This window comes from Gracilinanus agilis, chromosome 2, assembly GCF_016433145.1.
Source record: "Gracilinanus agilis isolate LMUSP501 chromosome 2, AgileGrace, whole genome shotgun sequence".
NCBI classification, from domain to species: Eukaryota; Metazoa; Chordata; class Mammalia; order Didelphimorphia; family Didelphidae; genus Gracilinanus; species Gracilinanus agilis.
In genome coordinates, this window is record NC_058131.1 from 674,682,469 (window position 1) to 674,709,434 (window position 26,966).

At 42.3% G+C, this 26,966-nt stretch overlaps 1 protein-coding gene across 1 annotated transcript; it reads right to left on the reverse strand.

The window, feature by feature from the left end:
* Positions 1-11,723: 11,723 nt before the first annotated feature.
* ODF3L1 (outer dense fiber of sperm tails 3 like 1) lies at positions 11,724-24,737 on the reverse strand. Its single transcript, XM_044662825.1, has 4 exons — positions 24,608-24,737; positions 24,272-24,382; positions 22,906-23,019; positions 11,724-12,205 (listed from the first exon to the last, which is right to left on the reverse strand). The coding sequence occupies exons 1-4, from the start codon at positions 24,735-24,737 to the stop codon at positions 11,724-11,726; spliced, it is 837 nt and encodes a 278-aa protein (XP_044518760.1).
* Between the last annotated feature and the right edge of the window lie 2,229 nt (positions 24,738-26,966).

Here is a 26,966-nt window from a genome sequence, read left to right on the forward strand (position 1 = left end):
ATGCACAGTATTGATTCCAAGCGGAAGGTAAGGGTTTAAAAAAAGAAAGAAGTTTGAGGAACAGGATCCTCAAGATGAAATTATATAAGAATGGACTTCATGATGGAAGGTAAGGGTTTAAAAAAAATAAAAAAATAAAATAAAAAAAGATACCAGGGGTTGAAAAAAAGGTTGCTCAGGGCAAGTCAGCTGATCTGCCAGGATGAGAAGTCACATTGCCCCTTCTCTGGGCCAGTTCCAGTCATCTCCAACTATAATTTCAAGACGTATTGCCTTTCCCAAAGATTGGGAGGGACATCCAAGCAAAAGGATGAATGCTGAGCAGCACTACTCATCCTTGTATGTAACTACAGCTCAGCCTAAGGCATGAGGAATAAGTTTTTCCCATGTTTACTCCAATGAGTTAGAACATAAGGCAAGAAAAGCCAAAGACATGAGTTTGACATGTACATAAACCAGCTACTTTTTAAAAAACCTTTATCTTCCATCTTAGAACCAATACTGTGTATTGGTTCCAAGGCAGAAGAGTGGTAAGGACAAGGAAATAAGAGTTAAGTGACTTGCCTAGGGTCACACAGCTAGGAAATATCTGATGTAAGATTCGAACCCAGGACCTCCTTCTCTAGGCCTGGCTCTCAATCCATTGAGCCACCTAGCTACCCCTTACAGGTATATGTAGAAAAAAATTATACTTAAATATAGCTTAGCTAGAAGGCCTCTAAGATACTGATTCCATGATTAATGTATGACCCCCAACCCACCTTGGTAAGTGTGTACAATTATATATAAGTAGTAGGCAAGAACATAGCCCAGAAGATCTCCCCCAGGAAACAATCCTTTTTTTTTTTTTTTTTTTGGCCCAACACATTGTGGGAAAGGAAGTTCTAGACTCATTTCTCCTTAGACATTCCCACCATCGATTTTATGAACATTTTATGCAACATATTGTTTAATTTGTAGAGAATGCCCTTTTTTTGTTTTGACTGGTTACTTGACAATTAAAGTCAATAAACATTTTATTAAAGAAAAGTATCCAATTCTGAAATCTTTCTCCTCTTCCTTCCTTCTCTCTCATGGAGTTTCTTGAGAGCATCTATGCTGCTAGAAACAGAAACACCATCTTAGGCTGTCTGGGAAACAAGTAGAGATTGTTGACAGCCTTGTGCTACCCTAATAATACTAGCCAAGACTCTTTAAAAATGCCACTTGCTAGATAATGAGGCTACTGCATCAGCATCAATTCCTCCACAAAGGAGAGAAGTAGCTCAAGATTCCAGATCACCATTCCAGAAGCTATTGTTTGTGTGGGAGGATCCATGGCAGCTGTGCTCATGAATGAGCTGCTTTGAGACTTTTAGCCCACAGAAAGTACTACCATTTCTGCCACACAAGAACTCTGGAGGTAAAGACCAAAGACCATGTCAAAACTTGCCTCTGTGAAAAATGTTGTTTTGATTCACCAGCCCAAGGAGATGTGTGGCAAAGCTAGAAGAATCCAGGCCTGTGGCTTCTACTGGAGCAACCAGGAATTGTAGAAGCCCCTAACAGCAAGTAAGCTGTTGGCAGTAGAGTCATCAGAGAGAGCAGCAGCGATATGAAGATTCACCTCCTACTATGGGCCAGGTACCAAGTCATACACTGAGAGTACACTGACAAACCCACCCTCGAGGAGCTTACATTTTATTGGGGTGCTCAGTCTCCAGATGGCAGAGAAACTAATTATCCCCAAACCATCTGAATAGTAAAAGGAAAGGGGGAAATATTCCTATCTGTTATTGATAGGGCTGTGGGGAAATAAGAATTCTACCATACTGTTGTTAGTGGGATCATAGATTAGTTCAAATGTTTTGGAGAGAAGCTGGGCCAATATACAATAAGAGCTACAAAATTGGCCATACCTATTAGTCCAATAATTCCTTACTAAATGACTTTACCCTCAAAGCATCATTTAAAATCAAAAGAACACATTAATGTGAAATTATTCATGGTTATACAAAATACCGACTCACTACATTTATTTGTGATTGGGGATGGGGAGGGGGGCTGACTAGAAGCCAGATTTTGTCTGGGAAGAAAGAAATTTAGAAGAATGAGAATGGGAAGTGGAGATTTCCCTTATTTGCCCAATGATTGAAGAGTGGGTGGCTAAATTAGGCAGCTAGGTGGCACAGTGGATAGAGTACCAAACCTAGAGGCAGGACAATGCAATTTGAGTTCAAATGTGGCCTCAGACACTTATTAGTTGTGTGACCCTGAGCAAGTCACTTAACCCTATTTATCTCAGTTTGCCCATGGGTAAAATGAGCTGGTGAAGGAAATGACAAATCACTCCAGTATCTTGGCCAAGAAAACCACAAATAGGGTCACGAAGAGTCAGATACAACTGAAAAACAACTAAACAACGACAACAGATAAATTATATGAATATAGTATAATGATGTGATGTCAAAAATAAGAAATGTAAATATAAGGAATATATAAAGATATATATTTAGTGATGAAAAAAAGAGAGAGATCAGCAGAACCAGAATTGTAAATATGTTAACTACAACTATAAGCTAAAAGAAAAAATGTCATAAGATGAACTTTGGAGAGACTTGGAAACAAATACGGGAAATGTACTGCTTGTTCATTTTATCATCATTTATTTGGTTCAGTTATGCTAAATGACACAGCAGATTACATGAGATTCAGTTTCTTATCTTTCATGTTTATTTGGTTGTCTTTATTGATGATCAAAATACAGTACAACTAGAGAGAGGAAACGATCCTAACTCTTGTTGGCAGAGCTCTAGGAAACCAGGAACACTGCTCTTGGTGGGACCATGAATTAGTTCAAACATTTTGGAGGATAAATAGGCAATATACAAAAAGGGTCGTCAGATTCCTAATAATATACAGATAAATAGTCCAATGGCAGTGGGAGAGCAGGTGGCCAGAGGTAGGTGCTGAATATCAAGAGGGAGATGGAACTAAGGGATGAATATCAGGAAGGAGAGTGAAAAGTAGGACCATGGGCCAAGTCTGGACAGATTCAGGGCTACAAGATAGAATCACAGACTCTGAGAGTTAGAGATCAGCACTTCAGAAGTCTTCTAGTCTAACCTAGAGTAAATAATAGTCAACATGTAATTGTTGCCATGTACCAAGACGTGATCATCTAGCCTTTGCTAGAAGATCTTGGGTGAGAGGGCATCTGCCACCTCCTGAGGCTGCCCAGCTCATTTATGGATGGCTCTAATTGTCCTTTCATCATAGGGAAGTCTGCTTTTTCTCTCTCCACCCTCCCTACCATGCCCAGGCAGAATAATCAAATCACTCTTTCACATGACAACCCTTGAGATATTTAAGAACTGTTGCCATATCCTTTAGATTTCTTCACCATGATAAACATTCTCAGTTCTTTCAACCAGTCCTTGTACAGCATGCTCTCCAGTGTCCTCATCATCAAGATACATCCAGACCTGAACATAAAGTCCCAGATGTGTTCTACCCACAGCCAAGTCCAGCAGAACTATCAATCAGAAAAAAGAAAGGATGGGTACCAGAAATTAGGGGATATATACCAATGGTGGAGGTTAATATCAGGAGTAGGAAATGCACCCCAGAAGTGAAAGAATGTTATCAGGGATGAGATGAGACAATTAGATACAGGAAGAATGGAGATGGAACAACTGGATACCAGGAATGGGATTTGTCAGGGAAGGAGATCAGTGTCAGAGAAGCTGGCGAATACCAAGGATATGCATTGAGAACCAGAACTGGGTATCAGAGATGGGTGAGTATCAGTAACTGGGTCTGAATCTCAGGGAAGGAGACTGAATCCAGGAATAGCGGGAAAAGGGTATCCGTGAAGAGGGAATAGCAGAGAATATGGCCAAGTACCAGAAAGTGGGACGATACCCAAACTTAAAGGCTGATTATTTATTGAGGAAAAAATATGAATGTAAATGAGACATACCATGAAAAGAACATTAAGGGACTCACATAGGGACATAGAAAGCCAAAAAGAGAGATACAGAGAATCAGAGAGAAAGGAAGAGTATAGGATTTGAGAAGTATTGGGGCATCTGATACAATGGATCACTCAGATCCAGAAAGATTAAACAAATAGTCCTTTTACTAAAATCATATTCCAACACCCTCAGCTAGAAGCAGTTCTCAAGGTTCACATGTAATCCAGAAGGTGGGGGGGGGGGGAATAAAAAATAGAAGCCATCTGGTCAGAAGGTTAAAAAGCAGCAAGCCAGGATGTTTAGGAAATTTCTAGCAAAATCTCCAAAACTATTTTTGTCCTTCTTGCTCCAAGGACTCATAGCAGGGTCCCAAATCAATCTACTTGAGGACAAAGTTAACCTCAACTGCCCCAGGTCTGCAATGCCACTTCCTTGCTTACAACAGCACTACCTGGCATTGTGGAAATAATGTGGAGTTCACTTAGCTCCAACCCCCAGTTCCACAATAGGAAGAAACTCAAGCTGAAGAAGTGATCTAAGTAGAAAGAGAAGACGAGAAATTTGGAGATAGAGAGGAATCTCACAAAAGAAAGCATCTTCATACCTAAGGTAGGGTACCTCCACGCTTTGTCTCCACACAAGAGCTATGGACTCTCAGTGACTATAGGCAAAATAAATGGAACTTTAAACTTCCTCTGTTCTCTTACTCCTCTCACTCAACTATCAATTGACTCCCAAGGTCACTTAGGGACTAGGAACCTCTGGAAAAAGATCACTGCAAGGGAATAAGCTCATTACTCTGTCTTGACTCCCATCCTCTTCATTTGTTGTTTAGGTTTCTTGGGTTCCTGGGGATGAGAAGGGAAGAATCAGTGCCCATAGGATTGAACTCCAAAATGTCAGTTTCTAGAAAAAAAATCATAAGAAAATTTATCTAGACGAACAAAAGTTCAAGAGTATCGAGGAAAACAGGGGGGGGGGGGGGGGAAACAATAGGAAGAAAGGAGAACTGGATTTATCAGATCTCAAACTATAGTACAAAGCTACAATCATCAAAACAATTTGGTACTGGGTAATAAATAGAAATTGATCAGCAAAATATATTAGGTACCCACAGAAATAAATGAACATAGCAATCTAGTATTTGATAAATTCAAAAATTCCAACTATTAGGGCAAGAACTTACTATATGCTAAAAACAGATAAGAAATTTGGAAAATAGTTTGACAGAAACTAGGTATAGACCAACATCTCATCTAAGATAACAAGATAAGCTCAAAATGGGTGGATAAATTAGATGTAAAGAATATCATAAGCAAATTAGTGGAGCATGGAAAAAATTTTCTCTCAGGTATATGGATAAGGGAACAGTTCATGACCAAATAAGAAAAATAAAGGTTCACAGGAAGGAGAATGGGTAGTTTTGATTGCATAAAATTAAAATTATTTTGCACAATCAAAACCAATGCAATTAAAATGAAAAGAAAAGCTGGAGACTGGGAGGAGTGGATCTTTGCAACAAGTTTCTCTGATAAAGCTTTCATTTCTGAGATATAAAGGGGATCTATGTCAAATTTACAAGAAAAATTATAATTCTCCAGTTGATAAATGGTGAAAGGATATGAATTGATAATTTTAAGAAATCAAACCATCAAAGGCAAATGAAAAATGCTCTAAATCACTAATAAGAAGTATAAATTAAAACAGCTGTGAGAGAGTACTTCCCATCCATTAGATTGACTAAGATGTCAAAAAAGAAAGAAAGAAAGAAAGAAAGAAAATGAAGAATGCTGGAAGGGAAATGGTTATACTGGTACACTGTTGGTGGAGCTGTCTAGAATCAGTGTAATTATTCTGGAAAGCAATCTGGAATGGTGTCCAAAAGTTAAAAAACTGTACGTACCCTTTAACCCAGCCATATGATTACTAGGTCTTAACGCAAAGAGACAAAAAAAAGGGGAGACCATAAATACAAAAATATTTTGTAGCAGCTTTTTGTGGTAGTAAAAAACTAGAAATTAAAGGAGTATCAATCAATTAGGTAATAGCTGAGAAAATTATGGTATATGAATGTGATGGAATATTAGTGATATAAAAAATAAAGGGGATGGTTTCAGAAAAGCCTGGGAAGACTTGTATGAACAGATAAAGATAAAAGTGAGGAGAACCAGGAGAACAATTTATATAGTGACTAAAACATCATAAAAATAATCAACCCTGAAAAACTTAGTAACTCTGATAAACATAAAGACCAACAACAGTTCCAAAAGATTCATGATGAAATATGCTATCCTCCTCCAAAAAGAGAGCTGATGGACTCAGAGTGCTGATTGAAGCATATTTTCTTCTATTTCCTTTTCTTGGAATATTGCTCATGAGGAAATTTATTTTGCATGTCTATATATATTCATAATACTTTTTTATTATTCTTGCTTTCTCAATGGGTGGGGAGGGGGGTGTACAGTGGTATCCAGAGTGAGAATGTGACTCCACAGAGAATGTAAATGTAAACAGTAAAAGAAGCTCCAGCCATCCCATGGGAAAACTCGCGCTTTACCCTGGGTTATCCCTGGCACTATGCCTCCTTTGTTTTGTTTCTACATAATATCTGACCTGGTTGGGGTTGATGGTGGAGATCCACCACGTCACTTTGTCTTTCTGCTGCCCAAGACTAGCCTCTTGTGAGTAAATTCCCCCAATGCACCCAATTAACCTAATTAACTTCAATAAAAATCTATTAATAACCAAGCTGGCATGGGCTCCTCTTGCTTTGGCATTTCAGTATTCTTTGGAATGTAAGCCACCCTACAAATGGCATAATCAGTGCAGAACAGATCGATCCCCCTTATAATTGGTATAGCTGGCAGGATTCCCTTACAAATCTTGTGTCCTCAAAGGAATGAGGAGGCAAAAGGGAGAGAATTTGGAACAAAATAAAATTGAATTTTAAAAAGTCAACATTTCAAGAAAATGTAACATCTATCTAATCTAATAACCTAGTTTACAAATGGGAAAACTGGGATTCATGGAGGGATAATGACTTTTGCAAGGTTGCATAGCTGCAAATTCAACTTTCTGTAGCTCTTTGCTTCCCACTAACCAAAGGTAGGGGAAAGTGGCTATTGTTGAGATCAATGTGGGCTGACAGTGAGCAGTGAGGGATATTAATAGAAACAGGACCCTCATACTCTGAAATCTTGCATTTCTCACTAGTTGGCACATCAACTGCAAAACCTGTAGTTTCGGCATTAGTCAAAGCTTTGATTGACTAATGTTGTATCCTGGGCAGCAGCTCTGTGACTAATGTTTTATTAATTACTCATATTGTTCTTAGAACCTTTAATTAATTACCTATAGTGGTCCTCCAATGTACTGCATCCCTCCCCCCCCCCATATTTTCATTCTAGAGGGACAGTAAGACCTCTCCCACATTGACAAAATGATGACAAGGGGGACAGAGGGGGAACATGGAACCTGCATACCAGGGGACTCTGGCATTCCAGAAAAATCCCCCAAACTTGTGCATGCTCCTTATTCCCTACAGCAACAAACCCCAAAATATACCTCCACCTGAATTCAGAATGGGAAATAAGCTCCCAGACCCCAGTAAATATGTCAGCCCTGATCCACAGAGTGGGTGTGAAAGCTGCCACTCCTCAGTGGAAGCTGCCACTCTATAGCAGAGCTGCTACTGTATACTCTCAGCTCCAAAGAGGCTACTCGATTAGCCCCTGGGTTTTTCCTTTAAGGCTACCTAATTAGCCCCTAGACTATTCCACCAACTATTGGGCTATTGTGCCACCATAAACCACTTCTTCAAATAAAATTCTTTTCTTACTTTTGGATTGAACGGAGTTTGAATCTCCCATTCTTGGGGTGATACCCTGTTACAAACTTGGGTGTGTTTCTCCCACAACAGGATTAGATCCTAATTTTCCATTATAAATCCAAATATTTTTGGGATGAAAGAGGCTTTTACCATCTCTTGTCCATCCTCAGACCCTAATCAGAGATATCAAGGTCCCTTCTTCACACAGAAGTCTTCCGTTTATTTCACCTGTAGTCACTAAGAGTCTATAGCTCTTAGTGGAGACAAAGCATGGAGGTACCCTACCTTAGGTATGAAGATGGTTTCTTTCGTGAGATTCCTCCCTATCTCCAAATTTCTCATCTTCTCTTTCTACTTAGATCACTTCTTCAGCTTGAGTTTCTTCCTATTGTGGAACTGGGGGTTGGAGCTAAGTGAACTCCACATATTTCCACAATGCCAGGTAGTGCTGTTGTAAGCAAGGAAGTGGCATTGCAGACCTGGGGCAGTTGAGGTTAACTTTGTCCTCAAGTAGATTGATTTGGGACCCTGCCAACCCTCAGAGGGAGGGAAGGACAGAGTGAAAAACAGAGATAGGAAATTATGTGAGAACAAAAGAAATAAAAGAAAGAGTGGGAGAGACAGGAATGAAAATGAGAAAAGAAAAGAAACACAAAGATAGGCACAGGAAAGGAGGGTGGAGAGAAACAGAGACAGAGAGACAAAGAGCAGGAAGCCAAGAGAAAACAAGATACAAAAGAAAGAGGAGTCAAGTCAAAGAAAAAGAGACAAACAAGAACAAGAGATAAAGGTAGAGACCTAGAGAAAGAGAGAAGTGAATGAGCAAGAAGGCCAGAGATAATCAGAAACAGAAAAAAAAAAAAAGCAAACTAAGTAAAAAGGGAATCAACATTTATTAAATGACCCCTTTGTGCCAAGCACTGTGCTGAGCATACACTTTACAAATATTGTCTCATTTGATGTTCATAACAATTCTGGGAGGTAGATGTTTTATTATTCCCATTCTGCAGATGAACTAAGACTGATAAAGTATACGTGAATTGCCCAGGGTCGTGCAGAAAGGATCTTAGGTAAGATCTGAATTCAGATCTTTCTGACTTAGGGCAGTGGGAAGGGAAAGGGGAGGTCCAATGTTTTAACCAATGAGCCACCAGCTGCCTAGCAACAAGGAAAAAGAAAGGGATGGGGGGATAAAAAAAAAGTGGAAGAAACTGGTGAGGCTCTCCATACTGGTTTGGCAGGTGGCTTTGTAGCTTCTATATTCTTCTGCCTTTCTCCAAAAGAGACCTTATTTCCTGACAGGAGGAGAAGCAGGAGGTTGGAGCCCCAAAATTGACCACTCTGTTCTCCTCTGAGAGTGCAGATAGCAAGTTAGAATGCTATCTTTTGGGGGCAGCTGGGTAGCTCAGTGGATTGAGAGCCAGGCCTAGAGACAGGAGGTCCTAAGTTCAAATCTGGCCTCAGCCATTTCCTAGCTATGTGACCCTGGGCAAGTCACTTGACCCCCATTGCCTACCTTTACCACTCTTCTGCCTTGGAGCCAATACACAGCATTGACTCCAAGATGGAAGGTAAGGGTTAAAAAAAAAAGAATGCTATCTTTTCACTCCATTTATTAGTCTAGAGCAGTGATGGTGAACCTATGGCATGGGTGCTAAAGATGGCACACAGAGTGCTCTCTGTGAGAATGAGGGCCACTCTACCCACCCCAAACCATCCCCCTCCCCACTCACCAAGTTCATTGCTAGAAAGGCAGAGGGACTTAGGCAGAGTTGTTCCCTTCTTCCTCTCCACCGTGCCTGACAGCATTTTTTCACATCCCCTGTCCCTCTGCCCAGCAGGCCAATGGGAGTGCACAGTGGGTAAGGTGAACAGCTCATAAGAGGCAGGGAGGGGAGTGTTCAGGTCACTCCCGACCCCTCTCCACAGGTACCTCTCATCATCAGCCCCTCTGCCCAGCAGTCCAATGAGAGTGCTTCTTCCCTCTCCTGTTTGGGGTAAGGGTGGGGTGGGGTGCAGCATTCTGTCTCTGGATGGGGGGGGGCCTGGCACTCAGTCTCTGGTGGGGGGCCAGCAGGGCACACAATCTAGGGGGTGTGGGGGGGCTGACACTCCATCTCTAAAAGGTTTGCCATCACTGGTCTAGAGGATGCCATTTTTAAGTTCAACCTAAACTCCTAATCACTCTTCATTAATGGGGAAAGGAGGACTCCCTTCCCACCAAATACTAGTTCCACAATGAACACACATAATAAATAGCAAAGAAATTCATTTATCAAAGTTGATAGCAAGACAAAAATCAGATAGTTTAATAGAATGTACTGCAAACAATATAGAGTGAAGAATCTCTCTTATTGGGAATAAGGTAACTCAGCTCCACCAAGAGAGTCCCAGATCTCACCCAAGGGAAAATACCCCTAAGTCAGTGTTGCAGGCTGGGATAGGGGCATGATGGAGACTCCTGGTCCTGGATTCTCTCATGTTGGCTTCTTCTCTTATTCTTATTCTCCCTCCAACAACCTGAAGTGAGGTTGGAATCGTCCATCATCTTTCTCAAAACTGGAAGCCAAAAGTACCTGAAGCAAATTCCAAGCTGGAAGAACCCGAAGAAACTCCAAGGAAGTCAAGAGACTTCTCTGCTCTCCAGCTCTATTCCACTCCTTGCCCAGGTGCTGGGCATTGATCTCCACCAATGAGGAGAGAGCCCCATAACAATGGGCTTTGAGACCTGGGTTACACTACCATGAAAGGAAGAGTGAAGCAACCACTTCTTGAGGGGAAATTGGCAGACCTGGTGGCTCTCATAGACAGTGCCAGGCTCTGATTCTCACAGCACAAGCCAAGTTTGCCAAACTTTCACATTGAAGCCAAAGACAGTTGTATATGTGTTGGGAAGTCATGGTGAGATAGGCAAGGCTGGCCCCCGGAAACCTTTAGGAAGCCTCCAAATGCAGAAGCATATGCTTCAGCTACTTCTGATAATGCCCCATTGGGATTTCCTCCCTTTGGGATCACCCCTCCCTTACCCAGGCTCCCTGATCCTGAAACCTATCCTGACAAGTTGAAATTCACTGGGAATTCTCCTCCCTCAAAGGGGAACAAGCTTGTCAGATACTTTCTTTCAAACGAGCTCCTTAAGGGAGAACAGAGGGGAGAAGGGACTCAAAGCAGGGAAAACAAGGACAGGACTTCACAATTTTGCCCCAATTTAGTCCTAGAGGCATCACGTGTATAGACCCACTCTTAATACATCATATGTAAATACACATATATGCATGCATTCCCCCCCCTCCTTTATGTACCCAAACCCAAATCTTTACAAATACACCCACTTCTGTATAGGTCCAGATGTGGCCCCATTAACTCCAGCCTCTGTGATCAACATGTACTTCCATCTCAGGCTGGCAATAAGCCCCACAGGATCCAACACCACCACCCCACCCCCCTGCCCCGGTCCTTTTCAGTTAGATTGGGTTCAAACCAATGTAATTATTGAAGGGGCTGGCACAAGGAAGAGACAGTAATCAGATTCTCAACACTGGCAGAAAATCCCTGGCCTTACCCATCTACTTCATTCATTGAGTCATTCATACACTTCCACATTCACTCACTTAATCTAGTTTATTCATTCAGGCTTTCATCCTTTTACTCGATCCTTTATTCACTCATTCATTCATTCGGCTAATCTTTATTTAGGGTCTTCAGGTGGTAGGCACTTGACGGAGACTATTTCTGCCACTGTACCAAGGTCAATTTTATTTAAGAAAAACATACATTTGGGAGGTAGTAAAATGGCACTAGTCATGACCTGGCTTGAAGAAAGACTATAATATTATCCTGAGTACAGAAACTAAGTTTGTCTTCTGAGGTTCCTTCTACTCCTGCCCTAATGTCACAAGAAGGGAAGAAGGAAAGGGCAGGAGAGGGAAAGGACAGGATCAGTCCTTCACATCAATGATAAGGGGAGTAAGGTGATGGGAATGTTTGATGCCCATGGAAAAGGAAGGCACCTGAGGCTTGTGAAGGGTAACCATTTGCACATCGTGGGAACCAGGACCTGGAGAGTTTATCTGGTCACGGGGGAAGCCAAAGAGCTTACCCATGGTGTGGATAGGACTCCGGTTCTGGTAAACTGATGGTTCAGGCCTGGCATGTGCGGCTGGGCCAGGGGTTTTGTAGATGTCTTTATTGAAATACCATGGATTAGCAGAGGTGGCAAGGCCATAGCATGGAGCACTATGGTTCACAGGGGTGGCATAGCCCAGCCGTTGGGGCTGGGGATACTGGTTAGGGGCTGGGTTAGGATCCGATATGCGATAAGGACAGCGGTAGCCTATCGTGTACTGGGGTGACCGTCGCTCACCAGGGGGATGAACATTCTCATAGAAGTATGTAGTTGGCGCTGGTGTAGTCCACACACCTAGAAGTCAAAAGGGATATCATTCAGACAAGATTAGTGGTGGGATTTGAAATGGGAATGAAGGCAAAGGTCCAAGGCGCCAATACTGACTTTAAGAACAGATTCCCAATTTGTTTTTGTCATGTCCCCAGGACCTAGCAGGGCAGTCTTTTTAGGCAGGAAGTCGGTCCCACTGTATACACAGCTGTTTGCTCACCCCGATACCCACATGTAACATATGTGGCACAAGGGGGATAGAATGGCAGGACCACTGTCACAGATCAACATGATTCCCAATGAACACTAAAGCCATATTTCCCTACTCTTCCCACCATTCCCAGAAGGTAGGGTCATCATCCAGACACAAAGGAATGCACAGAAAATTACTGTGGCTTCTTGGCCAAAAGAGAGAGTCCTGATTGACTTCTTTGTCCTTATCACTCCTTGAATAGTTCTTGAGATCATTAAAAGATCTTAAGATCTTAGATCAAGATTATAAGATCTTGAGATCACTCCTATGTGGGAGACATTTAAAAAGAGATTCACTGTGCTTTGAAGAAGGCCATCAGAGAGATGTCCAAGACAGGGAGAGATACTGAGATGTCGCCTGATCGTCTCAACCTTTGGTGACTAGTCTATGAAAGATCCATCAGTAGCTTCATCTATCTAGTAGCTAGAAGGATCCTGAAGAACTTAAAATGACATCAAGTGGCCATCATTACAGGAACGGATGATGGAAAGAAAGAGACTACCTCATGTCTGTTACCTTCAAGGTAAGGGAGGGAGGCATGGTAGTGATGATCCCCCACCAAGAGAATCTGTGGTCATGTCTGAGGAACAGCATAAGTAGAAAACTTGTTAGGAGAAATTGAGATTTCAGACCTTCCTAGGAACAAGAAATGACTCATTTCTTTGAAGTTTTAAAACTAATGATGTTGATATCTTCTTCACTATGACTGAGCCTATTTAAACAAAATGGGAATAAATAATCCTTTTAAGGGTCTTGCAGATTCGGAGTGTGGGGAGGGAAGACAGGGAGAGAGATTTGAATCTCTATAGAAAAGGCTCTGAGCCATGAGATATTTATAATTATATTCATGTCCCAATTTGACATTCAAAGAAAGCCTCAAAAAAATCAAAGCATTGGGAAAACTGGCATTTCATAAAGTCTCCAAGAAGATAAGATTATAGAACAACTCAATTTTGGAGTCCTGCTCAGTAATTTGACAAAATAAAAGAACCCACTGAAATGGCTACTTCATTTAGGGATGCCCAATGACCCAGCTTGTAACCTCTTCAAGCCATACTTCTCAGCTTTGAGATATAAAACACTCGTCCTCCCTGCATCAAAGTAAAGGTATTATCTATAATCAAAGATGTGATGGACCTCATAATTTGTCATTCTACCCCAAACAAATGGGAGCTAGTTATTCCTACTGCTGTCATATAAAGATTGGCTTAAGGAAGATGTTGGACAACGAAAAGATATTAGATGCTTGGTGATCATTAATGAGCCCTATGGTCCTATTGTCCAGACCCTGTGAGGGTACCCACACTGGGATATGGAGTGGACCTGGCGTCCAGAGCCCAATAAGGGGGCTTTTATTCTTCATCCAGTCCTTTGCTGTTTTCTCCAGTCTCATGGTCACAGCAGAGTGCTCTGGATTTGATCCTATAGAATGTGCATATCTCCTTCACAGAGGCAGGCAGTCATTAGGGGGTCAGAACATAGACAAGAACATCCTCTAAGGCCCTCCTGAAATGAAAATTTCACTGGGCAAAGGAATGGCATTCTTGATCATTTTTTTAACCCTTACCTACTATCCTAGAATCAATACTACATATTGGTTCCAAGACAGAAGAGTGATAAGGGCTAGGCAATGGGAGTTAAGTGATTTGTCCAAGGTCACACAACAAGGGAGTCTGAGATCAGATTTGAACCCAGGACCTCCCATCTTCAGGCCTGGCCCTCTATCCACTGAACCATCTAGCTGCCCCTGGCATCCTTCTTTCAAAATAGCAATAAAATCAGCATATATCAAGTTCTGTTGCAAATGTGCCATAGAAAAGCAACAAAGTCAGACCTCGTCCACATTTGCTTTCTCCACATGTAACCCTGGCCTAGTGGATAGCAGGTTGCAGTAAGGAGCATCTACATTTCTGAAAACATCTAGAGAGCCTTCCAAAACTTTGCCCATGAAATACAACCTCTAATTGGAAACTATACCTGCCAGGAAAATTGCAGTCAGAATTATTCCTTAAAAAAAAAAAAAGACTCCTGTAGACATTGTGGGAATTTTCGGGCAAGGATCAGTGGCACATACTTGAAGAGAGTGTTATTTCTGAGACTAGGTCAAAACAGTCACAGAATTTAGTTCTGGATGGCAACATGGTCATATGGGGCACTGTCAAATGCAGAATTCTTCATGTTACCACTTCCAATCATCTTCACACACAACACACCAATCATCACATATCCAGCTGCCAATAATGTCAGAAAATCAGCTTGTTCTTTTTCTTTTTTCCTTAAAACCTTTACTTTCTATCTTAGAATTGATACTATTATTGATTCCAAGGCAGAAGAAAAGTAAGGGCTGGCAATTGGGGTTAAGTGACTAAGGGTATGAAGTCAGATTTGAACCCAGGATTTCTCATCTCCATGACTGGCTCTCTTATCTACTAAGCCATTTACCTGCCCCAGATCAGGTTGTTCTAACCTCATTCCAAGATGGCCTGTATTCAGGGCATTATGATGGCATTTTTTCATTCTTCCTGACTTTAGACTTTGTGTGAGGACCAGAGCCTTGTGAAGGTTATAGTTGGACTGTTCTCAGTTCCGTTTTGTGTACTCTTGGCTCCCACTACTTTCTCTGAGTAATGATGTATTATTCTAGGATCTCAGGGAAAATTCAGGCTGGGGACTTTCGAGCTTCAATGCACTGTCTTGTTCACAGGTATGAGTTCTGCAAGTTCCTGACATGAATTTAGATGTGAGCAACACAACCATAGACTTGCCCCTGGTTGGAGCTTCAGTAGACTACTTCCAGACTTTCCAGACTCTCCAGCTGGAAAGCTCTGCATATTCGAAACAGAAGGCTCCCCTATGATTTAGGCTTCTTGACCTTGTCATTCTACTGCAGGATTTAGGTTGGGTTAGGGGCTGGATCTGAGATCCTGCACTGCTTTGGGGTCAACATCATACAATTGTTATTCATTTCTATACTTGTTTCTAGCTCATCAAAAAAGCCCATGACTGTGTGACCCTGGGCAAGTCACTTGACCCCCATTGCCTATCCTTACCACTGTTCTGCCTTGGAGCCAATACACAGTATTGACTCCAAGACGGAAGGTGAGGGTTTAAAAAAAAAAAAAGCCCATGACTATTCCCTTTCTTAACCTCTATTCCTCAGCTAAAGTCTCCTAGTCAGACCACAATGGATCTATGACCCAGTACTGAAAAGTAAGTGGCAGCTGCTATTTGGTACCTTTCCTGATCCCTGCAGTGTTAAGTCAAGTTCCTATATTCTAGAACTGGGGTTTCTTCTCATAATCTCAGCTCCATTTCAGTCTCACTACTGGAATACTCCTCAAAGCTATTTCTGGTTAGACTTCATCTTTAATGTCTACAGATGACCTGGGCTGGAAAAAAATTGTTCACCATGATTTTATTCTCTTGTATTTCCAGATCACAAATCAGTCTGGTATAATTTTCAAGATTTTTTTAATTTTTTAAATAGTTTCAGGGATAGAATTGGATCTCCTTCTTCCTGTTACTCCCACATCTTGACTGGTCCATTGACCATGCTTTCTTATCACTACTCCCCAATGCTGGTATCATGAGAAGACACTAGAATCTAGAATACAGGAAAACAAGACACTGGATGCCCTCAAACGCTACCTCCTTATGGTCCTGTTGTGCCAACAACCTCAAGCCTTCACTTTTGCTAATTTTTTCAACTCAGTGGAATAGTGCTCTAAGCTCCCAAAGCTCTCATTCATGCAGATTTAATCTTCTATATATATTATTTACCAAATATTTGATGTTTCTCAAAACTCCTCCCACATATCCAGTACACAGTCAGCTACACAATTGTTCCTCTTTGCCAGCATCTAAGCCACTAAAATAAAACCAGCTCAAAGCACAAGGATCCCCTCAAGGAAAAATATCAAAAACAGGAGCATCTCCTAAGCATGGCACCCCAAAGGAGCATCAGTCTTCTTCAAACAAACTGAATTATTGTGATCAGTAAGAATAACTGAGAATATGCTGATAAATGTTTAACAACTGGATCCACTTTTTAAGTTCAGTTTGAATTATTATTTCCTCCAGCACTTTCTTAAGACTAAGATGATCAACAAAACAATAAATCAATGTATTCTATGCTATATATACTATATGATGTTCTCAATTTGTACTATTTCCCAGCTTCCAAGGTATAAGTGATCATAACGGAAATTTAACACTTGACTCTAGAGAGCTAGTTAGAACTGGCGCCAGCACATTCCTGAAAGGGGCATATCCCCTCGTAATATTATTGTCGGGGTGAGAATTTAATACTAGCCTGAATCTCTTTTCTTTTTCGTGATACCCTAAGATCAGTCTTGGGATAAAGGAGAAATGTTCATATTGAGTTTGAAAATAGCCCCTTCTCTGAGTTTGCAATTCAGACACACTCTTTGATTGAAATATGAACAAGGCCTGGGATATATCAGTATGAGGTGGATGCGTGCCCACTCTAGGAGGATACCAGAGCCATGTGGCTCTTTGGCTCTGGAAAGATGCTTACCTCTTGTCCCATGTTACTCCTGGCATCCAGAAAACCAATCTCTGCTAAGGACTGAGGTTAAGTCCACTAAATCAGAGAGACTCAGAAAAGTCACTGTACAGAAGATATGTGTTTTGGGTCCAGAAAGGAAGGAGGTCTCTTTTGCCCTGGAATCACAGTGAGAGGAAGTAGCTAGTTAAGCATGAGCTTGGTCAAGCACTGGCTACAGGGAAGAGGCTTGTAAAGGAAAGTCAGTCATGTGTAGCTGGTGCCTTTTCTTTCTCTGATGTGCTCTTTTAATTTATTTAACAAATAATTATAAATTAAGACGGTCTCCAGAGAATTTTCATTTTCACACAGGCCTCCCAGGGCAGGTTTGATGACCAGCTATTTCCTGTCTACCTGAGCAAAATTTCTCTCCATGAACATTAATTAACAGAAGTTATACAGGTTCCCAATGTAGTCCTCACTCCTCCCCTTGGAGGAATTCAATGTTTCCTCTTCTCCTCCCACCAATCTGTCAAATGGTCTCTCATGGCTATTATTACTACCAGACCTTTGAAAACTAAAGGATATGCAGTTGCAGTTACTGGTTTCCACAAACACAAACCTGAAGGATTGGAGTGGCCCTAGGAACTAGTTTCCACAACTGTCCCTCTCTCAGTGATCAGAGAGCCTTTCATTTCCCCACTAAGAGTTCTCATGTGGGGGAGAGGGGGCAGCTAGGTGGCTCAATGGATAGAGAACCAGACCTGATCCTGGGTTCAAATCTGACCTCAGACACATCTTAAACTATGTGACTCTGAGCAAGTCCGAGAGCCAATACATAATATTGATTCTAAGATGGAACGTAAGGGTTTAAAAAAAAAGTTTCCATCTGTCAATATCCCATAACCTCTAGTACAAACATGACAGAGAATAGGAAAGATGTCAGGCGGTACCATCAAAAACCCAACCATGGTGGTCTTATGACAGAGTCATCGCTGTCCAAATACAGTATTCTTGGAGCCCCAAATCTCAGACAGGTTACTACATGGCCCAGTGTACCAGACCCAGTCAGAGATGGAAATGATACAGGGGAGCATAAATACAGACAGAAAGAAAAATCTCCCTGGAGCACTACAGTCCATGAAACGGTACCCACAGTACCACACATCAGTCTCACTTCTTGTGCTCTCAACATCTGTTAACACAACCTGCTCTGTGTTGGCTGGTCTGGAAACAAAGGTCCTGAGTCTCTCTGCCTATAGACAGCTATTCAAACAGGCTGAATTGCTCCCAACACCACTTGATAAAGTGCTCCTACTATTGCAGTCCAAACAACCCAAAACATCACCCTAGCAATGCAATCTTTCTGCCTCCCATAATAAGAGAATGGCCTTCTAAACTACCAGGCCCTATTCCTCAAGGTTGGCCTTCCATTATAACTAATCAACCAGTCATTCAAGGATCTATTTCCCCCAAGAGACACCCTTAAATCTCATAACCTGCCATTAAACAATCTTCTGAAGTCCCAAAGTTAAGACATGCCACACCCCAGCCCACAAGGACAGGTCCCAGACCCCAGATTGACTTTTACCATGAATCATCATGACAGGAGATTTGGTATTTCCTGGACCACTTAAGTTTGCAATCTTCATCTATTTGGGCCTCAATCTGAGAGGACTTCCTAACTCATTCCTAGCTGATGCCCTTTCCCATTGACTTAACCAAAATCCTTCCCCTTGAGCTAATCCATTCTCCAGCAAGGGGGCTCCCTTTCTCCATAAAAGGAATGGAATCACAGCTTGTTGGAAAGGACATCAACAGTTCTAAGAAAGAATCGAGTCACTTAACCCCAGTTGCCTAGCCCTAACCACTCTTCTGCCTTGGAATCAATATTAGTATCAATTCTAAGATAGAACGTAAAGGTTTTAAGAAAAAAAGAAAAAGAACTTGACAAGTGTTCGTCTGGTCTCTGCTTTATTAAAGCCCTCTAGCGAGGAGGAAGCTACATTCTCTTAAGTTGGCCCATTCCACTTTGAATCAACTAGAGCCTCAGTTGACCTTTTTACAACTTCCAATCATTGATCCTGGTTCTACCCTCTGAAGCCAAAAAGAGCAATCTTAATTCCTCTCCCACAAAACAGTTCTTCAAATACTTGAAGGCGAGTGAAACTTGTCCCCTCCTGCTCCCAATCTTCCCATCTTTGAGGTAGACATTCCCAGGCTTTTTTGGCCATTCCTCCTATGGCATTGTTCTCAAGATCCTTCACCAGTTCGGAAGTATTTGGCCCATATCTACCTACCATCTTCCTCTTGTATGGAAAACAAATATCACCAATAACATCTGACCTGATATCTCTGGACAATTCACATTGGTGAGAAAAGAGTAGAATCTGATCTATCTTAACCAGGGACAAACAGAGCTGGCACTTGTAGCACAACCTAGATAGATAGATAGATAGATAGATAGATAGATAGATAGATAGATGGACAGATGGATAGACGGATGGATAGATAGACGGATGGATAGATGGATGGATAGATAGATACATAGATAGATACATAGATAGATACATAGATAGATACATAGATAGATATAGATGGATGGATGGATGGATGGATGGATGGAGAGATGGATGAATGGAGAGATGGATGGATAGAGAGATGGATAGATGAATAGATAACTCTCTTAGATTTCCTGAACCATAACTGCTTATAAATCATGGAGTTGCTCTTGCTAATCCCTGTGCAACCCATACTAGCCTTTCTCAGTCTATGGAAGAAAACAAGACTGGTTTCATAGTGTCAAGACAGGTTACTGCCATAAGGAAGTCAGAGATCAGGTATGGTCCTCCTTGCCTGTAATTCCTGGGTGGAGAATAAAGAGGGAGGTGATGGATTGATTTGAGTTCTGGGATCTGAGTTGTCATAGGCCTAAAGACAATTTGGTCTCCACACTAAGTCTGGTATACCCCTGAGTGTGCAGGAAACTAACTGAGGGGTGAAGCAGCCCAAGTCAGAATAACAGATCTGGTTAAAATTTCCATGGCAGTCGGCACTGGCATCTAACTTCTATGTGGTCGTTGAACTTCAAGCCTCAGTAAGAAAGGCAAGACTTGGTGGGGGGAGGCGAAGAAATTATCTGTGGACTAAAAAGTTAACTCCTGGGCTGCTGGGTAGCCCAGTGGATTGAGAGTCAGGCCTAGAGACAGGAGCTCCTAGGTTCAAATCCAGCCTCAGACACTTCCCAGCTTGTGTGACCCTGGGCAAGTCACTTGACCCCCATTGCCCACCCTTACCACTCTTCCACCATGGAGCCAAGACACAGAAGTTAAGGGTTTATAAAAAAAATTAAAAAATAAAAAGTTAGCTCCTAGTGCCAATAACTCTGACCAAGGACACCAGTGTCTGCTTCTTAGATTGACTCCAGCCAATCTATAAAAGTCGAGAGAGTCTAAAAGAGTGAACCAATGTTTCTAGATTGATCCTCACACTGCAGAGTTGGCTGCTAGGTCAGGAAGAAGCAAAATAACCAGCCAATGCCTCTGTGGGATTCTGGGAGCCTGGTTTCATAAGTGGCTTTCTCAATGAGCCTTTGTTTGCCCTGATGGGTTCTGGGTAGCTTTAGCAATGGACCATCTACCTAGTTTGCATATACAGGGCATGCCTATATACAGGCAATGATGACACTGTGTCCCAGTGATGCTGTTAAGACAGTTGCTTCATTGACAATACTCTTCAAGCCCTTTCCCATTCTCCCAGTTTACATATATCGGGATCTGCAATCATGGTTGCAATATAAAATCCTGACAGTGTACTTCTTATATCCCTGTGCCTGAAGAAATCATTCCAGTGGGATGATATTGTACAATCGGATGCACAGTTGATCCCTGAATCTCAGGTTCAGGTCATCACAAATCATCCTCAGAAGCTGGGGCAAGTAGGTGGTTCAGTGGATTGAGAGCCAGGCCTATAGATGAGAGGTCCTGGGTTCAAATCTGACAACAAATACTTCCTAGCTGTACAACACTGGGCAAGTCACTTAACCCCCATTGCCTAGCCCTTACTGCTCTTTTACCTTGGAACCAATGCAGAGTTTTCATTCTAAGATGGAAGACAAGGGTTTAAAAAAAAAAAGAAGCTAGCATCCCCATATCAGTGTGACAAAATGGTCAAAGACTGCTGTGCTCCCTAGGAAATCAAGACACAGCCACATGCTCTTTGATAGGAGTTTCCACTGAGTGCTCTCCACAGCCCACCTAATGTCTTGCTGGATCAGCAGGATCTGGCTCTGCCGGTCTTTCTCTCCTAGCACACCATCTCGTTGCAATCACGGAACCACATTGGGCAATATCACAGCCACATCAATATCTTTGCTTTACTCCAACCTTGAAATACCCAAGGAAATACTGCCTGGGGCAGAGTTGCTGGTATAATTAACCAACACCTAAGTGTGGGATGCTAATAGGTGTTTCCAAAACACCTAGGATGTCCACTTCTAAAATCTGGGGGAAGCTTTAGAATGTGGCAAACAGGAGCAAGCAGAACTGCTGTCCCAGAGAATGTTGGGAAATAGGAGCCTAAGCTAGAAGCAGCTCCCTGCTACATCTCACACACAAAAGGACTGATGGACACGTAAGAGATCTCTCTTCCAAGCACAGTTCATAACATGGTCTCCATTCCCCTATCCATATGCTCCCTTCTGCTTGCATATTTCTCCCCTCAATTTCCTGGTCACTACCCTCCTTTCTCTCCTTCCCATGTCATAGGATCAGGGTATATTTGGAAAGGAAGCATTGGCAGATGCCTGGAGAGGCAGCAGCATCTAGGTGGTGCAAAGGATAAAGCACTAGTTTTAGAATAAGGAAGATTTGAGTTCAAATCCAGCCTCAGACAGTGACTAGTTGTGTGGCCCTGGGTAAATCATTTAACTGTAATCTACCTCAGTTTCTTCAACTGTGAAAAATGGGAATAGTAATATCACTATTATAATATCAAATGAGCTATCTATGAAGCACTTAGCTCAGTGCCTGGCACATAGAAGGCATCTTACCAAAGTTTATTCCCTTCTGTATACTGAGAGTGAGAGTTCCGGGCTCATCAAGACCATGTTGTCAGACCAGTCTCTGTGATGCCATTCCATTAACACAATGGCATCAGCACTGGGACATCCATGCATGTTGCAATGATGGCATCAAGGCAGAATGGTATATCAAGACACAGGCATGGGGACATGGGATTTAAAAGGTCTGCGCACAAATCCAGGCTCTGTCCCATGAACACATCTACCATCTTAGCCCCGCAGCAATACAGATGCAGCAGATTAAAGAGGATGTCTGCTGGCCCTGACTCCACTACCAAAGGATGTCCTCAGGCCATTTTCAGTTTCCCATGACTTGGGGATGTGTCCACAGAAATGTGCTGCCGAGTACAGAGGGAGCTGGGTCGCTGTGCCCATGGTGTGGCTGATACAACGAGACAAGAAAGGGGAAGATTGCCAACCAAGCCACCGTCCTAAAAGAGTACCATCCCAGGCAAAGAAGTCACTGAAGACGAAACATTCTTTTCCAGAAGCTCGTTGCTCCTCTTTGTAACCAGCCATCTCTATCTCTGTGCTCACTTCCAAGACAGTTTCCTAGACCTTTCCTTGGATTCTGTTTTCTGCCTCCCGACATCTCCATTACATCTGCTATTCCTGGTGAACTTTGGCTCAACTCAACAAAGCCTCTGGTCCTCTCTTTCCTCCTCCCCTCTCTTCCTCTGCTTCTCTCCCCTCTAGCAATTGCCTGTCCCATTTCTCCTCCTTCTTCCAGAGGATGGGAATCAGACTTCTCCGGCCTTTGGGACATGTCTAGGGTGTGGTTCCTCTCGAATCCTCTCCATCCTAATAAACCTCAACAGAAAGCTTCATGAGCCCATACCTTTCAGGCTCTACTACCCGCCCAGCATCACACCCTTTCACCATCTTACGTAAGTTTGATATCCGCTCCTCCATTGGAACTTGGGGGCAACTTGACATTCCAAAGCGGGTGACCCTGGAGTCATAGAGATACTGAGGTCCAGGACTGTACTCGTCAGTATGCCCTGTAGAGGGGATGGAAGAACAACATATGTGTCAGACCCAAGGCCAAGCCAAAGTAGCTCTCTTGCCAGAACCAAAGCAGGCTGGGATCCACAGTGATAACTTCCTATGATGGAGCTAGACAGGACCTGCCAAGATCATGGAGCCCATCCCCCACCCTACAGCAGGACTCCCCTTAAGGAGAATCCCACCATCATTTTCAAGGGCTTTTAGGTCCAGGAGTCTTTTATTTTATAAATTATTGTATATATATATATGTACATATATATATATGTGTGTGTGTGTGTGTGTGTGTGTGTATATGAAATATATAATAAAANTAAGCAAAAGAGGTTAAGTGACTTGCCCAGGGTCACACAACTAGGAAGCAACTGAGGCAAGATTTGAACTCAGGACTTCCCATCTCCAGGCCTGGTTCTCAATCCACTTAGCCACCTAGTTGCCCCAGCATACTTATTTTAAAACAAAAAAGACCTAGCAAGTCAGGTTTATTATTTCTATAACTTTTTTTAAAACTTTCATCTTCTGTTTTAGAATCAATACTGTGAATTGGTTCCAAGGCAGAAGAGTGTTAAGGGCTAAGCAACAAGGATTAAGAGACTTGCCCAGGGTCACACAGCTAGGAAGAATCTGAGGCCACATTTAAACCTAAGACCTCTCATTTCTAGGCCTGGCTCTCAATCCACTGAGCCACCCAGCCGCCCCCTATTTCTACAACTTTTGGAGGAGCCTTTAGGGTTCCAAATAAGCTGGCATTTGGGAGGTATTCAGCGGTAACAATAAGACCTGCCAGGCTATGTCTGAACAAGGCTGCTACAAGAATATGTCCTTTTTCCCAAAAGGATTAGGCTCCTCTAGGAGAGGCTGGTCTTATTTCTCCACTCTCCTGTCTCTTGCTAGACAGAGATGGCAGGACTAAGAGGCCTGGAGATACACGCCTAAAAATGTCATAAAACTGACTCAAATTAGGATGTTGTGATTAAAATTTCTGAAGATTTGAATCATAACAAGGAGACACTTCATTTGAAAGATATGGCATGGGGCTTCCTGGAAATAAGGCTTACAGGCACATCCTAATTCAACAAATCATCATCCTAAGTGAGGCTTCATTTGCACTCTCTTCTCCAGAAAATGACTTGACCAAGTCTGGGAGGGGAAAGTAGCTTCATCTTGTCCTGCTTGGTAACATAGCCTCCCCATCCCAGGTTCCCCTTGCTACCCTTCTCCATCCCAACTTCTTCCCCAGAGTCTCACGCTTTTCTGAGTGCTTGATGTGGAAAGTGTAAGCTGGTGCTTTCTTCATAGTGATATCATGGCCTAAAAAGCCTGTACAAGATGGACGGAGGTACCTCGCGGGCCCAGGACCTAGCAGGGAGAGAGAGGAGAAGGAAAGGAGAAAAAGTCAGTCCATCAGAATCTGATATACCCATCTCCCTAGGCACGATGAACAAGGGCTTCCTTGCCCATCAGTGGTGAAACAACCAACTCTTAGAGTTTCATTTCTTTGGAGTATGACCTTGTCCCCTGTTAGAATACAATCTCCAAGTCCCTGAAACTGCCTTTTAGATGAGGACGGAAGTCTTAACTTACTCTTCATTAAAGCCATAAGGATTGGAGTCTGCAAAACTTCCTGCCTCGAGGGTCCTGAGGGGAGTCTATCCTTTGTACGCTCAGCATAGAAGATGATTTTCTTCAGTTTTTTCGTTTTTTTGGTCCCCATGGTGAGAGTTCTGGGATTCAGGTAGAAGGAGTGGGTCAACAGTGACTAAAGCTAGGAGTCAGGCCCTAAACAAATGAGCAGACAACATTTGTTTGTGGTAGGTAGAGGAAACAGTGTTTTCCCATGCATACCTCCTAGGACTCCCTATCTCTTTCTCTTTCCCTCTCCCTCAAAATACTACCTCTCCTGGCTATAGTTCTCTAGCCCATTCAACAGGACTTGGGCAAAGCCCAAGCTCCTCTCACCACCACCCTCTCCATTTCAGGGAGGCTAGAAAGTAAAATGGCAGTTGGAGTTGAATGAAGGTCATTGGGGGGATGACATCAGAATGGAATTTGGAATCTGGATGTGTGTTTATTTTCCTGTTGCCATGAAACTCAGACAATGTCCTGGAGGTTCCTGTAGAGACCCTATCTGCAGAATCCTTTGGATTCAACCCACTCCCTTCACCTACCAATGTTACCCAGGATAAATGAATTGGGGATGATGAGGGGATAATCCAGAGTTGTCTGGGCAAGGAGGCATCCAAGCATTACAAGGGAGATTGGTCATTTTACCACAAAACTAGGTCATATAGTTTTTATAGTTTGGGGCAAAGAGTTTGACAAACAGTCAAGTAATGTTATAGAATATTAGTAGAGCCAGAAGGGACCCTAGAGATATCTCAGGATTTCAGTTCCTTGTTTATAATGGAAAAGGATTGGAGAGGCTCTTAAATCTACCCAATTCTGACATTTTTGACATGAGTCTAGTACAACCTCATCCTTTATTATTATTTAAATAACAACTGTATTTTATTTTTTCTTAGAGTGGCAAGGAGATATACTGAAGAGTCCTGGGGTTGGAGTCAGAGAGCCCGAAATCTGAATGTTAGCCTCTGACATTCCCTAGCTATATAACCCTGAACAAGACCCTCAACCAGTATGTGACCCAAGCAACCCTCTAGGATTTATCTAGTAAATCAAAATGGGATTGTAAATATGGTACTTTGTGGGAGTCATGTGTGGGAGTATGGTGATGAGTGATTGGATCTGGGGGGCATTGTAACCCTGGAGGGTGAGAGTTAGCCTACTAGAGAGACTAGCAGCTAAAGAGAAAGTGAGATAAGGACAGGAAAGTTGGGGGGCCAGCATGCCTGAGAAGGACTGATTGGAGGAGTCAGGGCACCATGCCTGGAGGCTATGATCTTCATTTATTGTGACAAAGAGAAAAACTTTTATAGAGAGTAAGATATTAAGCATTACAACATTGGGGGGGGGGTACTTTCCCACAGGATAATGCTTATTAAAATAATTTTACACATGAAAGTTGCCAGGATTACTATTCCCTAAGTTTGTAAGCAAGTTGAGAAACAGTTATCTGTTCTGTGTACTTGGGAAAAGGCAGATTTGGTACTTTTAGTCATGATGTTACAAGGACTTCTTTGCTCTTCAGAGTAAAGGAGGACTAAGGGTTTAATGATGATCTTTGGCTGAGAGCAGCAGTGCCTTTGGGTGAGAGATGAGGTCCTTGCTAGTAATCTCAGGCAAGCATGGCTGCTTTCCTCAGTACAGGGAGTACCCCATTCTGATGAAATCAAAGATCCTTTGTCTATTCTAGGACTACTTTTACAGGATACAGAGCATGGAAATGAATTGTTTAAGATTGTCTGGCTCGTTAATTGAAGACCACAGATTTATGCAGTTATGAGCTTAACTGTCTGTCCTTTTAGCAGTCAGACACCAACAACTTTGACAGCCAATACTGTCAGCTAGAGGATCAGTTTCTAATCCAATATGTCTCCTTCTACCCTGCTGCCTCCTCAAACTCCCTAATCCTACCCAGGCTTCCTTGGACCAAGCAATAGTCTCATAGACTCAGAGAGAGTAAAATCTCATAAATTCTAATTTAAGTAACTAAGAGGCACAATTGATAGAGAACTGGGCCTGGAGTCAGGAAATCCTGAGTTCAAATCTTGCCTCAGACACTTATTAGTTGCGTGACTCTAGACAAGTCACTTAAACCTCTGTATGCCTAAATTTCCTCAACTGCAAAAGAAAAAAAATGAAGATAATAACAGTATCTACCTCCCAAGGTTCTTAAGAAGATCAAATGAGATAATACAATCAATCTTCTACATTCACTTATTTAACTTTTACAACTGCATCATGGTTTTATTAGTAACCTTGTTTTCACTTTTGCATTGATAATCATGTACATTCACAGTATGTAGGAGAAAAAATGAGAGGT

What these genes read in the sequence shown, in the direction of transcription:
- ODF3L1 (XM_044662825.1), bottom strand. Translation starts at nt 24,737, where the DNA reads ATGGGGACCAAAAAAACGAAAAAACTGAAGAAAATCATCTTCTATGCT. An exon ending in CCTTATGGCTTTAATGAAGA is followed by an intron (nt 24,383 to 24,607) that starts GTAAGTTAAGAC and finishes TCTCCCTGCTAG; the next exon opens with GTCCTGGGCCCGCGAGGTAC. An exon ending in CATCAAGCACTCAGAAAAGC is followed by an intron (nt 23,020 to 24,271) that starts GTGAGACTCTGG and finishes TCCCCTCTACAG; the next exon opens with GGCATACTGACGAGTACAGT.